This window comes from Macaca mulatta, chromosome 14 (genome assembly GCF_049350105.2).
Source record: "Macaca mulatta isolate MMU2019108-1 chromosome 14, T2T-MMU8v2.0, whole genome shotgun sequence".
NCBI lineage: Eukaryota > Metazoa > Chordata > Mammalia > Primates > Cercopithecidae > Macaca > Macaca mulatta.
This window is the reverse complement of record NC_133419.1, coordinates 95,558,806-95,575,667: the sequence shown is the minus strand read 5'-3', so window position 1 is coordinate 95,575,667 and position 16,862 is coordinate 95,558,806. Positions and strand designations below refer to the sequence as shown.

The 16,862-nt window shown below is 42.1% G+C and overlaps 1 protein-coding gene across 10 annotated transcripts in view; it reads right to left on the bottom strand.

Moving 5' to 3' along the window:
• Positions 1-16,862, bottom strand: part of AMOTL1 (angiomotin like 1) — a 173,964-nt gene that overhangs the window by 94,314 nt on the left and 62,788 nt on the right. For 2 of the 10 annotated variants that reach the window (XM_015115495.3, XM_028833916.2), the window contains exon 1: positions 15,086-15,308. The exons of the other annotated variants lie outside the window; for them this stretch is intronic. In XM_015115495.3, the coding sequence (XP_014970981.2) occupies positions 15,086-15,134 (49 nt within the window). In that variant the 5' untranslated portion in view covers positions 15,135-15,308. Of the gene's footprint in view, positions 1-15,085; positions 15,309-16,862 lie in introns of those variants that run through there. 10 annotated transcript variants of the gene reach the window in all.

Genomic DNA, 16,862 nt, shown 5'->3' with positions numbered 1-16,862 from the left:
TACCCGTGCCCACGTTCATCTCAAAGCACACACACAGGATCTAGAACTGTACTTGGGGCTATACCTACCTCTTTCTCCTCTCTGACCTTCTTGTTTTGGCTCATGATACCCCCTAAAAATGTGTCTAAAGCAACAGAGCTTCTCCCTAGATCTAGAAGGTTGTATACGTATAAATAACCCCTAATTTATCATCAGCCATGATGCCGAGAGGGAGACTAAGAGGGAAACATGCTGCAAAATAAAATTTTCTAGGGACAAATCAACTACAGGCAAATGGACGTAACCAAACACTGCTGGGAATTTTCTATGTGGAGGGCATTGTTCTGTTTTGAACAATTTGTATTAACTCACTCAATCCCCATAACAACTGTATGATGATTATCCCCATTGCTCAGATGAGGACACTAAAGCACTGAGAGTAACTTGACTAGTGCCATACCATCAGTAAAGAACAAAACTATGATTTAAGCCCAGCTAGCCTGGCTCCAGAGTCTATGGCTTTTGCCACTGTAGCAATAGTGCTCAAACTTTTTGGTTTTAGGATCCTTTCACACTCTAAAAATTACTGAGGACCCAATGAGTTACTGTTAATGTGAACTAAATCAATATTTAATGCATTTGAAACTAACCTTAGAAAGTATAGTTAATTCATGTAAAAAAAGCAATAATAAACCCATGATATGTTACATAAAATATTTTTATGGAAAAAAGTTTTAAAACGAAGTAAAAATGGGTTTTTGTAATTTTGCAAATTTCTTTAATATCTGGCTTAATATAAGACGGCTGGATTCTCATATCTGCTTCTGTTTTCAATCTGTTGTTATATAATTTTTGATTGAAGTAAATGAAGAATATCTGTCCTCATACAAATATGTAGTTGCCAAAAGAAAGCGTATTTTAATAGCCTCTTCAGATAATTTTGACTATTCTATGAAACCACACCAAAACTCAACAACTGGCATTTTCTTAAAGGCAATTGCAACATAATATATGAAACCCTGACAGTGGTCTTTTCATGGATACTCCTCCATACTGTATTACATTAAAATCTATTGGCCTATCTTTCACTTTGAAGGGAGTTGTTATTTTTTACATATGCATGTAACATCATATGTGGTCATCTGGAAAACAATGGTTTAATGAATTGTAGAGATCTTCCATACATTGAAACATTTCAAGTGTATAATATCAACAAAATCCCATTTGTTAATATACCATGGATCTCAATCATCAGAAAAGTCTTTTACATATTGGGAAGTTGTCCAGTTCACGGTGGCAGATACAAGTTTCCCAAAATTCCAAAATCCAAGTTTCACTTGAAAGCTTGAGTTTTATCAAATTCAGCAAATAGTAGTTTTTCTTGAAGTGACAAGTTTCCTTTATTTATTCTGGAGAAAATATCTACCTAACGCCCAAGTCAGAATAACCACAGTTTGTCAGTTGTTCTTTCAAGTAAATATGCATTCCATGAGAAAAGCATCTAGTTTCATATTTATATCCCAATTCCATCACACAAGGGGTTTTTTTTCAGTTCACAGCGGAAGCACTTTATGTATCTTCCCATTTCATCACACAGGATGTTAAAAGGACACACTCAAGATTTGAGATTGAATATAATCTTCTGTACTACCTCAACTAGAACGTTCCTAAGTGGAAATGGGCTTTTTTGTTATTCTGAGTGTGTGACTAATTGACTGACTGCTACCACTGTCTTGATTCATGGTTGAGAGTATGTCTCAGTATTATTATGAAGATGTTTTTTTTTCTTTTTTTATTTTTTGAGACGGAGTCTCGCTATGTCACCAGGCTGGAATGCAGTGGCGCGATATCAGCTCACTGCAACCTCCACCTCCCAGGTTCAAGTGATTCTCCTGCCTCAGCCTCCTGAGTAGCTGGGACTACAGACATGCACCACCACACCCAGCTAATTTTTGTATTTTTAGTAGAGACAGGGTTTCACACGTTGGCCAGGATGGTCTCGATCTCCTGACCTCGTGATCCACCTTAGCCTCCCAAAGTGCTGGGATTTCAGGCGTGAACCACCGTGCCCGGCCTATTATGAAGATAGTTTTTAGGTCTCAGAGACCTCCTACCTCAAGGTTCCATGGAACACACTTTGAGAAGCATTGTTCTAAATGACACATCCTCTCCCATGGGGAAAGTCCAAAAGATGTAAATGTTACAGGAGACTTTTAAGATGAAAATGCTGACAATCAATTATAACTGAGAATGAGTTATCTCCTTGCCCAGGCAAAGGAAGACGGCCATGGCCCATGGAAGTCAGTGAAACCTGAAGACACACAGAGGCCCTTTGATATAAAGCACTGCTTGAACTCTATTAGTCAGGCGAATGGACCTCTGTTGATTAAAGAAAATGCATCTGGAGAGAGCTAGATGCCCACCCAGAAAACACCTGCACAAGAATGCACCTTCGGGTCCTTGAGGAATTCTTATAAAGGGGAATATAAGTCAACAATGATTATTTCACTAGGGAAAAAAAAAAAGTTCCACGAGATTAGTTTTAGGTGAGGAGAAAAGACATTGCAATAACTTGCCCCGCAGGAAGTCAGGTGATCCCGGACAAAGGGAAGGATGTTAAGACATGATGACTGAAGGGGAAAGAGAATGATGTTGTCAAGCCAAAAGACCACACTATTAGCAAGATTTAAAGAACAAAAAAAGATAGAGGAGAAAATATCCACTAAGCAGGAAGAAAGGACATGCCATACTTTGTTTTTGTTTGGCAAATCTGCTTTTTAAACAATGTAAGAATCCTGGCTGTGCCGTTGATGAGCTATGCGAACACGAGCAAATGCTTTAATTTCTTGGTACCCATTGCCTTATTAGTAAGTGAGAATAATAATAGGGCCTACTATATAGGGCTGTTACGCAGATTAATTGAGACAACAGAAAGGGCTATTAACAGTGTTACAAGCACATAGGAATTTTTCAGTAAATTTTAGTTTCTGTTCATGAAGACTGGAAAATATAACAGGAATCACTCCCGTAAAGTTCACTTTCAAGAGATGATCACATCAGTGAGCTCTTTAAAATAGAACAGCAACAAGATGCTCAGGCAGATAAGAGATGAAAGCTTTTAGAGTTTTGTTTTGGTCAGACTATTCAGCTAACAAACTACGCTAAAATTACATTTTCAACTTTCCAAGAATTGGGGATGAGCGAAGATCTAAAATACACCATTACTCAGAAAATAAGCTTAAAATATCCAGTTCCATCAAAGAACAAAATAAAAGGCTACATGGTATAGTCAAAAGGTTCTTCAGTGTCTCCTTACCTGGCCCCCTTGGCATGCAAGTCAAGGGCTAAGTGGCCCTGGAGAAGATATCAGAAACCGGACTAGCCTGAATACCCCTCAGCTGCCTAAGAGGCTCCATCTTCAGAGACAGTGACAATAGGGGAGTTACTGAGGGAGGGGGTGACGGATTTGTCCTCTGTACTGAGCATTACAGATAAGAGGAAAAGAATTTTCCTCTCCCTAGCACCTTTGTTCCATAACTTCCCTTTCATTTCATCTCTGATATAATAGGACAGAGATCAAAACACGAACTTCAAATCTCTTCTTCGCAGTGATCTGTTCCTTTCACTGACAACATAGGAAAAAATAACTCTTTACTACCAAAAATGCAGAAAGGTCTATTCCTTCAGGATCATAACATATATGGCAATTTAAAGCCTATTTTCATTCTCAAAACAGTGAGCCTTTTAATGGACTAGCCAATTAAATGATAAAATTTTTTAAAAAGGTCAACCTCACTTCAAGGTATATAATGTGTAACATTTTCTCTAGTATCCTATGCAACAGGTAACTGGATAATTTTTTCAAGTCAAGGATCTCAAAATAGATTTACAATAATTATTTGAAAAAAAAAGTCTAAATCAATGTGATCAGCCATCATAATATAACATTTCTGGAGATTCTATCCATATTCTGTGGATGCTGATCAAGTTCTACCTGACAAGTGCCCAGGGGTCTTACAGTACAATATCTTAAAGGGAAAAAAAATCATGAAAATAGGGCTTTCAAGTGTATTACCCATTACCTCTTGTTTACAGAGCATATAAATGCATTTTATACTAATTCTATCACCATTTTGTACCTTCAGTTACTGTCTATTTTGGAATCATAATCTTGACTATGGAGAGCAAAGCATCTTCTTGGAAGAAAACTATCATGCATTCTTGTATTATCTATATGTCTCTCCCCACTCCTGATTCAAACGACACATCATATTACCGATGTTCATGATGATTATCTGAACCATCAAGAAAATGTTACATAAGGCAGGAGGTGAGGTAGTGGGGAGGGGATCAATCTTACAGAAAAACCACCACCAAAAGTATTTGCTTTCAACTATACAGAAATTCACATCTTCAGAATAACACAGTTTCCAAGTAATCCAAATAGTCAAAGACTTACTGTGGGCTACATTTTTAATACTTTACCTAATGATAACACGATAATGATGATGACTGTAGCAGTTTAATCCATGTCTGTAAATTCTTTGACACACCTGTAAAAAGGTGGATCCACATCCTTGAATTTAGGCAGGTTTATAAGTCCACTTGGCCAAGAGAAAATAGAGGAGTAACTCTATGTGTCTTCCAAAATTAAATCATAAAAAGCAATGCAGTTTCCATCCAATTTCCTGGAATACTCACACCTGGAGCCCTATGCCACCATAAACGATTCTAACTAGCCCGATCCTGTAAGGAAGCCAAGTCATGTGGAAAGGCAACTTGTTGACACTCTAGTCTGCAGACCTAGTCTTCAAGTCATCCCAGTCCAGGTGCCAGATATGTGAATCCAGTCACAAACCACCCATGCGCTCCCAGCCTTCTTGTCCCAGAAATCCCAGGAACGATGGAGCAGACAGGGCATCCTACAGTGTCTTGCCTGAAGTCCAGACCCACAGAATCTATAAGCATAATAAAATGTTGCAATAGTAACTGCAACAACCATGATAACTAACACTTAACTCTTCCAATTTGTCAAATATTGTTCTTATACCTAGCATGTAATTCTCCTAACCACTTTTTGAGGTAGGTGTAATTAAGAGCCCTACATATCACATGAGGAAAGTCTACTTGACAGAGAGGTTAAGTAATTTAGCCAAGATTATAAAGCTAGTGAGTGGCACAGGTCAGGTGTGAAAACGGGTTTCCAGCTCTGGAGTCTTAACCATTAAGCTCCACAGGTAATTACTGAAATTAAAAAAAAAAAAAGATATCCAAAGGGCACATCACAATTTGCCCATTAAGGTCTTCTTCCCACCATCAGGCAGGACATTACATCATACTTTCTCAATTTAAACAGAGTTCTAGTAAGATACCCCTAGACTTCTGTTAATTCTTTGGTTGCCTCTTTGCCCACCATATCCTCCTAATCTGTATTTAGCCACCCTCCCCAGCAGAGAACTCTTCTAAGCTTCTAGAAGTCATATCTGCGATTTAAGCTCATTTTAAAGTGAAAATAAAATAAATGCTTGAAAGACAGTTATGAATCCTTTCTTCTCTTCTTAGAGCAGAATGAACCCAGTGCATTTGTTTTTTGTTTTCTAACATCTTAATATATTACATTCCTTTTATAGAATATGAATTCCATGGGGAGCAAAGGATATATACCCCACACCTAGCCCAGTTCCTGGCACATGACAGACCCTCAAATATCAGATGGATGAACTATATATCCTTTTATTGTAACCCCATCAATAAATATTGTAACCCCATACTCCACCTCAGTATGGACTTGTACAATCCAAAGTGATTCACTCAACAGATATTTAAGGAGGAGTGATTCTGTATCCAAATTTCTGCCTAATTTATATCCTGTCCAAAATAAGAAATGTCATGCTCCCTAATGTCTCTTCTATAAGAGCAACTGAAAATATTCAAAGTAAATTTAATTAGCATAATTGTGACTACTGCCTAAATAAATTACTAAATACAAGAAATTCAGTATTTTAGTTTATGAACAATTACACATAACCCATTTTTTTTTGTTCCTAACCTAATAAGTGATTTTAGTCACTTAATAAATGTCATTAAAATATAAATATTTGTCTTTATTTCAATTTTTTTCTCCAAACTCCTGGAATTTATTTTGAAGAAATTTGAAAGTAAGAAATGTTAGAATTTGGGGAAATGTAATGCCTCAACTCAGGGCTAAGCTAATATGTATCTCAAAGTAGACTTTTCAGACTCTATTCTTAAGTTTTTTGATGAATATCATACAGGATCAACTCTAAAAGTCAGCTAAGGTAAATTTATTCACCATTTTTATGCCACTTACCACTCATTTTTGATCTGCTAGGCCAGTCAATACCACAGGAAGATAAGTCTGACAGGATTATGTCCTTTAACAAACCTACTAGTTTAAACAAACCTGACACCACCATTATCTTCAAGGTTTGTATAAATGGTTTTGTGACGCTTTTAAAATTACTTTCCCAGGTGTCTTAATTGAAGCTTACTGTGATTTCAGAAGGCATTTTATTTGACTCTTTTAGATAAAAGGACCATTAGACCATTTCTCTTTTCAAGAAGCTAGATTGGTTTTACATGTGTTTTTCTGCAATGAATTTAATGCTACGCACTGAGTGCTGCATCCACTAATTTCCATAAAAAGCACATTTCCTAATCTCTTTGTCTGCCCTTCTTCTATCTTCCAGCCTTTCCCACATCACCAGGATGAGCAATCAACCTATAACTGCAGTGATATTTAGGAGCCAGTCCCTCAGGAAACAGGGCTTTACCAGAGGATTTAATATTCTCTACTTTTCCCAAGACCCCCAGATAGAGGAGGCTTGCTCACAAAACACTTGGTTCTCAGAGCCCTCCAGAACACAGCCCGTGTCAGACAGGAAAACGCCTGCCTCACACCTGCTTTCAGGGGTCACATTCCTGGGTCATACCACCCAGAGCAGCGCTCACAGCTAAGAAGCAGCAGCTGAATGTGAGATACCTCCTTCCTCCCTGCCACGTGGCCACAGGGTGTGTGCAGAGCCCTACCTCACAGAGAGAAAGCAAAGCGAGCTTGGAAGACAAGATACCTATCATCCCTGTCTTGCTGGGCCTATTCTGAGAAGGGTGGAGGAAAGGTGGGAGGAAGGAGGGAAAGAAGGAAGGGCAGACTAGGTCAGAAGAGGTGCAAGAAAACAGAAGTGGGGAGACCTGTTATGTGAGTGGCTATCACAATAGTCCAGGAAACAGGTAATTAGCCCTTAAACTGGTTTAGCTGTAGAGACATGCAAAGGAAGGGAAAGTAGGCAAGAAGTATTTTGGAGGTCAACTGCAAGGACCTAAAGACTGACTGGATGTAGGGTGGGCAAGGAAATGAACCTTATTACAATTTACAGAACACTTTCAAAGGAAACAATAGTTAGGATGATGCAGTGTGGAATGGTATCTGAGCATGTCCAAACACTGGAGAGATGAACAAGGGCCAGCTGCCTACCTCTCGTTGACAAAGGTTGGTTCAACAGTGGAACAGATCCAGAGTGGAGAAGTTCAGGCTGACCTTTGATGGTCCTCTTCAGGAGGACCTTTCTGTGCTAATTCCACCCAAGCATTTCTATTTGCTTCTCTCAAGGACCAGATCCCTGGAAGAATCCTATGGATGGAACATCCCTAGAAACAGCAGACATTTCTTGATAATGGCCTGGTAAGCTTTGCCGCCAACATAACTCAGTTGCCATGCTTTCAAATGTAATGAGCCTCCAAAAACAGAAGTGGTTAAAATGAGGTCCAAGTGAATAGAGCATTCTCAATCAGTTCATACCAGCCCTCCAAGGGAGATGTGGTACATTTCATTCAAAAATGTGTCCCTGTCTTATCATCTGAAGCCCAGTGGTGTTGCCATCAGACAACAGAGCCAATCTCACTATAGAACAACATTCCTCAACAGAAATTGTTACAATGATGGAAATGGCTATTAAGCACTTGAACTGTGGCTAGTGTGACTGAGGGCCTGAATTTTTCATTTTGTTTAATTTTCATTAAGTTAAATAGCCACAAGTGACTAGTGGTTACTATGGACAGTGTAGGTCTAGAACTTTAAAAAAATAGATGTGGGCCAGATCACATCTGTCCTAAACTGCCAGGAAAAAAAAAAATGTCATGGAGTTATATTTCTCTACTCTGAGGAAGCTGAATCTCTAATATTTCAAAATCTGCTCAAGCAATTTTCCAGCACTGGATTCTCCTTGTTATTACTACAACTACTTATCAATGTGCCTCCAAAACATTTCTATTTGGAAGGCCTTCCGAGACCCTAGCTTAACCATCCATCCACTGCATGAACCTTCTTCATGACATCCCTGAGTATGTCTGTGGTCCCTGCATATGTCTACGTAACCATTACCAAGTCCCCCAAGTAGCACTGAAACTTACTATCAGGAGAGGCGGAGCACCCTAAATCCAGAGACACTGCTCCGAAAAGATACTGAGGATGCGGAAAATAATTTTAAGAAAATCATTTTATACGAAATTTCACCTCTTATGAAGCTCTTTCACACGCACTATGTCACTTAAGCCACACAATAACCTTAGAAGATAAATATTTAGTAAAAACACTTATTTTACAGAGCCTAAGTGATTTACTAAGGCAATATGGTAGCCACACACCCAGTCGTGGCATGTCTTCCAAGGAGCAAGAGACATATGATAGAAGAAAAAGTCATGGTCAGGAAAGTGAGGCACAAAAGAATAGTGATTAGAGGAAGAAACATAGCTATATCAACTAATAACCTTAGAAACTGATCTATTTCAAACTCAACTGCTTGTAGATGAACAAACTCCATTAAAAGGGTAAGCATCAGTCCAGGCTATGTTTTAAAATGGTCATTCTTAACATGTGTTTCCAGGACCAGCAGCATCAGCATTGCTTAGAAATGTGTTAGAAATGCAAAGTCTTAGGCCCTATCCTCAATCAACCAAGGAAACAGAAACTCTAAGTGTGCAGCCCAGCAATCTGTGTTTCAATAAGCCCTCTGGGGTATTCTGATGCTCAATCACATTTGAGAACAACTGTCCTGGAATTGTACATCTAAGACCCAATTAATTTCCTCTGAGAAGTAAACAACTTGGTCATCCAGAAGGAAACAGAGCTGCCAGTTAGGAAATTTGAGACACGGCCTGGTGACATCAGCCCTGACTTACTGCACCTACAGTACCAAGCACCATAAACTCTGAGCTAGCCTCCTGAATGCAGAGCCAGCTCCTCCCACCTCCTGCGCTCAGGGGCACAGAGGAAATCATTCTTTCATCGCAAATCATACTTTTATAGATGCAAAGAAAGGTTTATTATATAGATAGTAAGAGATTGTGAATGGAGCATCCTAGCTTCTATCTCATTCACTAAGTAGTATTTGGTACATGACACAGTGCTCCCAACTGTGAAAAGGAACACTTCCATGAGTAAGAACCAGGGTTCCAGGTTCTCAAAGAAGGTTCTCAAAGAAGATACATGTGAATTTATATATCATTAAAGTGATTTGCCTTGCCTCTCTGCTGTTTTAATAATAATAATGGTAGCAGGCATTTATTGAATGCTTTCAACGTGCCTAGCATTGTGCGCATTGCTTCACTTTGCCCTCATGCAGCTCCATGAGGGAAGAACTATTATTTTCCCCATTTTACTCATGAGGCTTCAGCATGTACAATTCCGAGGTCACACAGCAAGGAGGCGGCAGGGCCAGGATACAAGCAGAGCTACCTGTTCTCAATCCAAAATACTACCTCTCCTTTTTCATTTTAACATATACATAATTCTTAATCTATTCAACTTCATTCATACTGTTTATGTTACTGAGTTTTAAGTACTGTGTTTTCACCTTCTTTTAAGCTATCACGCCATGTACTGTTCAAAAAGGTCCTCAACCACTCAGTTTAAGCCAACTCAATCAGCATGTGCTCAAGAATCAGAGTAATACACTCTAAAGAATTCATGGCAATAAAGATCCAAAACTGGATCAAAAGCAAACCAATTTTATTCCCACCATGCCTGAGCAGCATGCTCAGGGAAGCCCTCCCCGACCACCTGGACCAAAGCCTCTCTCCTCTCTGTTCAGAGCTCCCACAGTACATCATATGTGTCCCTATCATAGTAGTAACACATGGTAATATCCACATGCCACACCGCTAATCTGTGAGCACTTCAGAGTGGGAACTACACCTGATAGTCCATCTGTGCACATTCAAGACCTAATAGATGGTTTATAAGATCAACAGCAAGACATATAAACTCTTAAGAGGGATAAAAGTGAACTATAACTTAAAAATAAAATGTAAAACTATAAAACTTTTAGAAGAAAACACAGCAGAAAATGTTTGAGACATGGGTCTAGGCAAAATGTTCTTAGATGTGACACCAAATGCACCATCCTTAAAGAAAAAAAGGAATCTATAAACTGTACTTTATCAAAATTAAAAACCTTTGATCTGCAAAAGACCTTGGTAAGGACATAAAAAGACATGCTACATACTTGGGAAAATATATGTGCAATCCACAAATCTGACTAAGGACTTGTATCTGGAATATATAAAGAACTCTTAAAGCCCTACAGTAAAATAAATAATCCACTTGGGGAATGGGCAAAAGGCATGAATAGTTATTTCACCAAAGAGGATATATGGATAGCAAATAAGCACATAAAAAAGGCAGACTGTTCTACACATAAAAAAGGCAGCAATGCAAATTAAAACCCTGATAAGATTAGAACACCTATTAGGACAACTAAAATAAAAAATAGTAATAACATCAAATGCTGGTGAGGATGCAGATAAACTGGATCTCTCATACACTGCTCATAGGAATGTAAAATGGCGCAGACACTCTGGAAAAGTTTGGCAATTTCTTAAAAAACTAAACACACACTTACCATACAATCCAGCCATCACAATCATGGGCATTTACGCCAGAGAAACGAAAACTTATGTTTACACAAAAACCTATATATAAATATTCATAAAAACTTCATGTGTAATAGTCATGAAGTGGAAAAAACCCACAGGTGAATGGTTAAACCAACCATAGTACATCCATATCATGGAATACTACTCAGCAATGAAAACAAACAAACTATTGATAGATGCAAAAATTTGAATGAATCTCCAGGGCATTATGCTGAGTAAAAAGTCAATCTCAAAAGCTCACATACTACATGCTTGTATTTATGTAACATTCTCAAAATGACAAAATTATAGATATGGTGAACAGGAGTAGTGGTTGCTAAGCGTTTAGCAACAGGGTGAGGGTGGGGAGAAGAGGGCCCACGCAACTATAGAGGTGTAGCATAAGGAAGATCATTGGGGTAATAGAATAGTCTGTATCTTGATTGTGGTGGCGGTTACATGAATCTACACATGAAAAAATGCACAGAAGTACATACATAGAAATACAAATTTTACATGTGCATGTGAAACTGGTGAAATCTGAATATGCTCTGTGGACTGTACCAATGTCAATTTCCTGGTTCTGCTATTGTACTATGGTTATGTAAGATGTTACTAATGGGGAAACTGGGTGAAGGGTACACAGGACCTCTCTACTATTTTTGCAACTTCCTATGAAGCTACGATCATTTCAAAAAGAAAACTTAAAAAAAAGTAAATAGCAGACATTTTACTTAAAAACAAAATGACAAAATAGAGGTATATAGCTGCAATATTGGCCAGTGAGGTCTCAAACACAGGTTTAAATACACACCTTAGGATGACAGTTATTGAAAACTTAAATCTAATTCTCCAGTATCTTAACAGCGATACATTTCCAACACCTTACAGCTACTCTCCTACTCCCTCCTAAAAGATGGGGGGAAATGCCTGATGTGTGAGCCCCTTTAGGAGTCCAGGAGTCCTGTGCTGAGTGTCCAAAATGAATATACCCTAAGTTTTCACCAGGCCTGGCCATGAGGGCAGAGCCAAGGGCCTCACAAGTTAAAGGAGAACTCAGCTTGGTGCCAATACATAAAGCAAGAGTAGGAGTGGCTTCCTTCCAGCAAAAGTGGAGGACTGCCCTACCCACAATGGCCAAGATTTACATTGTACCTCTCCTCCAAGACAAAACAAAGCCAAGCCAACAAAATTAACTTTAAAAAAATCACTAGGCAAACAAAAAAAAAAAAAAACAAAACAAAACATAAAACCACAACAACCTCAGACTATTTCCAACAAACCTTGTAATCAAATATCTCCCTTTACTTGACCTCCACGCTACCCCTTGCTTTTCGAGGATTTTATTACCTACTTAATTCTGAGTCATAAGAACCTGCCAAAATTAATGAAAAATAGGAGAAAAATTATTCAAAACACTGCAGAATTTTCTGACCTGAGCTTCCTTATGCATTTAAAATGCAGATAGCCACACCCCCCCACCACCAAAAAAAAAAAAGAAAAGAAAAAAGGTTACTTTGGAGTATATATCAGAAATATTAGCAGGTCTTACAAAGTTACTTCTTTTTAATTTATTGGCCTGAAAAATCAAACTTTTACAATTTTCACTAGCAATTCCCATTTCATGTCATTAATTATTTTTTTCAAAAGTGTTACATTATATAGTGTTTTATCATTTTCAAAGCATTTTCACAAATTACTATGAATAAATGTAGCACTGATACCTAGGGGCTGTACTTTTCGACAGAACTCTCACCAGCCAGCCGGCTCATTTCAATTAGTTCAGCCATCTTTTCCCTAGGCCCTGGGTCCACACTTTTCCACAGGGGTAGACATCAGAAAAGCCGAGTTCTACCCACAACAGCCTCTAGACTAACTGGCCCAGGGCAGACACTCTCAAGTCTGATCAGCAGAGTGCCTTCCCATAAAATCACTCACATTTCTACATTCATGTGCTTTTCTTAACGACAGCACTTTAAAATCTCATTTAAACTGAAAATCGTCCATTAGCCTCCGTGAAAAGATGTATTTTTAAATGCTTTGATCTCCACATGCCCTTTGGAACATTAGTATTCTACATCCTCCATCATCTGCAAAGAACCTGAAAGACCAAGACTTCATGCATTTTAAAAAGAAGGGGGAGGGAAAGGGGAGTTACAGGTACAGCACCTTCTCTCCTGTACACCTACAGGTTTACAAAGGTTTCCTTACTTATCTTGAAAAATGCATCACAGAAAAACAAAAGTGCACTCCAAGACCTAAACATTCCCATCCTCCCCCCCTCAACCCCCACCACCATCATAAGGAAAAGTAGAGCCTTTATAAAGCCTTCTACTCTATGTCCTACTCTTTTCATTCTGGTCGAATCGGTGTTTTCCTTCATTCTAGTCAAATCAGTGCTTTTCCACCCTTTACTAACAGTTCAAAGTATATTAAACTACTGTTCCCACATTATTCTCATAAACAGCCTTCAAAGTAATACACTAAAAGGCTCAGAGCACCTTACTAGGAAGTAAATGTCAGTTGGTCTAGGTTCTTTAAGACCCTGCAATCTAGAGCGCTCCTTAATCGTTAACCTGGGTCTGACTTCCACAGCAGCCGGGGCCCACGAGTGGTAGGCAGCCAGGGGAAATCTCAGCCAGTTTGGCAGTGACCCATTAGGCCAGTTTTGGAAGCAGGGAGCCAAGATTGTTTAATATTTCAAGCCCTGACTTTTTGCTTCCCGAAAAGGAAGGAAATTTTCTGAAACTGTAGCTATTAATATCCCTCTATTCTGGTTTAATTCGTTTATGGTGAGCAGGTTAGCACGTTACTGTTTTGGTTAGCCGAAAGCATCTTCGAGGTATCACAACTGGCTCTCCAGACTACGTACCCCACCATCACCAAGGCCTTCTATAAGCAGTACAAAAACTAAATTCTCACAACATGCCTCAGGAGAAGAAAATGGGCAACCAAGGCCTCACAGAAAAAGGGAGCTGACGGAACACGGGGACAAAATGTTGGGTCCAAACCGCATCGTTTCAGAAGGCCGCACGCCCAGGGCCCACCTCTGAAACCCCAGTCCAGGTATCTACACGCTAGCCTGGCCGAAAGCTGTTTGCCACTCAGAGACAGGAAACCAACACCGAAGCCAAAAAGGCAAATATCTTCGGGAAAAAATGGAAAGGGAAAGTCTTCCTAGTCATCAGTCAAGATAGTAAGAGTAGGGTGCGCGAGGCGCGTGAGCTTTGAGCAGAGACCCGGGATTCTCGGCCTGGGGCTCTGAAGGGGGAAACTTGGACACGTCGCCGCGAACGCAGTCCAGGTGGGGGAGGCCCTAGAGGTGCGCGCCAGGGCTCGTCCGCTCTGCCGCCGCGTCCTCCAGCCCGGCCGCCTATGGGGCACGCTCGGCCCCTGTACCGGCACTGGGCCCCCGCTCCGCTCGGCTGTCATCGGCCGACATGCCACTCTCCCTTCTGCCACAATGTCACATTCCAAGAAAAAACGGTTCCATTTGGAAAGTTTAAATGTTTTCCCCCTGAAAGCAGATTATTGTAAAGGCAGCCTTAACAGGCAAGCGGGAGCTGGATGTAACTCGCCAGTTTGTCAAAGAAACTTGTCTGGGGAGAGAACAAAGAAGGAGCAGCAGCTAACGCGATCCGAACGCCTGGGGCTGGGATGTGACCCTTTCGTCGCCCCCACCCGCCAGAGCCGGGTCTGGCCGGCGGGCAGAACGGGTCCAGTCCCGAGCGCCGGAGCCCGTCGGGCGGGCCGGTGCGCGCGCCTTTGTCTCGCGCCGGGGGAAGCGGCACCGGACACCCCTTCCGTCCCCTCCCTCGCCGCGAGACCCGCGCGCGGGCGCGCCTCGGCGTATCGGGCCATATGGCTGCGCCCCTCAGGAAAGGCCAGCCCCGCGTCGGGCGCGCCGCACCCCGGGGCCCAAACCCCGGGGCCACGACTTCAGTCTACGTGGGTCTCGGGACGGCAAGGCGCTGAGGCCCTGCCCGCAGGCAACTGGACCTGGAGCGGGTCAAGGGAACCCGCTTAAAAACAACAATCTGGGATCTCAGCCCCGGGCCCCCAGGAGCTGCCCCATTCCCTGAGCAGCAGGGGCCGGGGGAGCCCGGGGCGACTGGGTTCTTCGCGTGGGAAACCCGGAGGTGCCCTCCCGGCACCTCGAGTGGGGGCTGGTTACCTTTCACCGCAGGCTCACAAGTTCCCCGGCGCAACTTTGCCCTCCACATGAGGCAATCATGGCTAGTTCACTCCCTCGGCTGGGGAAGGCGGCCGCTGGGCAGTGCGCTGGACATGGCCTGGGGCAGCGCCGGGAAGAGGCGCCGGACAATCAACCCCATTCACACAGGGCTTCACCTCAGCCCCAAACGCGACAACCGCTGCTGGGTCCTAGAGCTTCTCGCGCGCTCCCGCCGCCGTCCGCGCTCCTCGATCCCCGCGCGCGGGCCGGGGAGGGTCGCCTGGGCTCGTCACTATAACCCTACACTCCACCCCCGCCGTGGCGCCCGGCCGCTGGGCCCTAGAGCCCGTCTGCAGACACCCGCCGCCCCTCCCCGGGCCGCGAGACTGCCAGACCGAAATTGCCCGGAGCTCAAGCTGACGTGTCTCCCTGAGACTTAGGAGGGCGACAGCCTCCCTTGCTTTGTTCCCTACCGGGTTTTGATTAATTTCAGAGTCACCAGTTCTCCCTCCACTTTGTCTTCCTTCCCACCAGCCCAATGTAGGCCAAAATTCTGTTTCCGGATCTGCCAAAAAGTCTAAATCTGCTTAGGCTGTTTTTTTTTTTTTTTCCTTCTTCTTCTTAAGTGGAATTTCCAGGTGGAAAGTGGCCACACTTTTCTCAGCATTCCCCAGGCCCCAGTGCTTCCATCTCGCACCTGAGATTGGGCGATAAGCTGCTACTATGTGCTCCGCTGACAAACAGAAGGGCCAAAACAGACCTGACAGCCTTGGATATTAAATGTGTTCGCAGAACCGTACATCCTCTGGCCACAAATCCCCAGGCTGTTATCTGCCTGAGCAGAGGTAAAGAAAGTAAGCAACTCTGGGAAAATGTTGCCCCACCTCTTAAAATCAGGCTGTGCTAAGAACTACTCATTCACCTCATTATATTGGTTTATACTCGCTGCTCTCTGGATCCCTGTTCTGGGGTGCCCAAGCGTGTCCCACAGCACTTCTGCCTGGCTACTTCTGGGCAGCTCTACTGCTTGGAGAAGAGAACGCCATGTAACTGTGCAGTTGCTGCCCAGGATGTCAGTGGGAGAGTCAGCGCACACCAAGCCTCTCTTATCCGGTGCTCCCTGCCTCTGTTTACCTGCTCACTAGGCCGGGCCTTCAGGGACTCCTCCCTGGATTGTGGCAGTTCCCTAACCGGACTGTCATCAATTCGGGTGGGTTGTGTGCCCTGATTCTGATTCCCCTGATGGGCCCTCCTACTGAGTAAACTGCTCTCAAGATAAAGCCCAAATGTAATCACTTAACAATTATTTATGAAATAACTACTCCATTTAAAGTCATCTACCCTGGTACACACAAAAGAAACTTAGAGCAGCTCACCATCCCTTCAAGGATCTGTTATCTGTCTAAGAAGACAAGCTATGTGAACAGAAAACAGGCAAGCAACAAAGCATGAGATCCAAGTACTGCAGATGCCTGGGAAAGGTGGAGAGAGGCACTAACTTTACACAGAAGGAAGAGCCTGGGAGGGTGGTGGAGTTCAGACACAGCAGGAAGAGGAAAAGGCAGCACTGGGCAAGCAGAGGCAACAGCGAAGAGGGAGATGACAAGGTCTGGGTGCTTGGGAAGAAGTCATAGAGGAAAGAATTTTTACCAGAAAGGAGGAGAAAACAAGGGAAGGCAGAATAACAACGTCACAAAAATGTAGGCCTGGAAAGAATCGAAGAAAGTGTCAACCAAACCTTTCACTTGCCGGATGAAGCAGCTCAGGCATAGCTGTT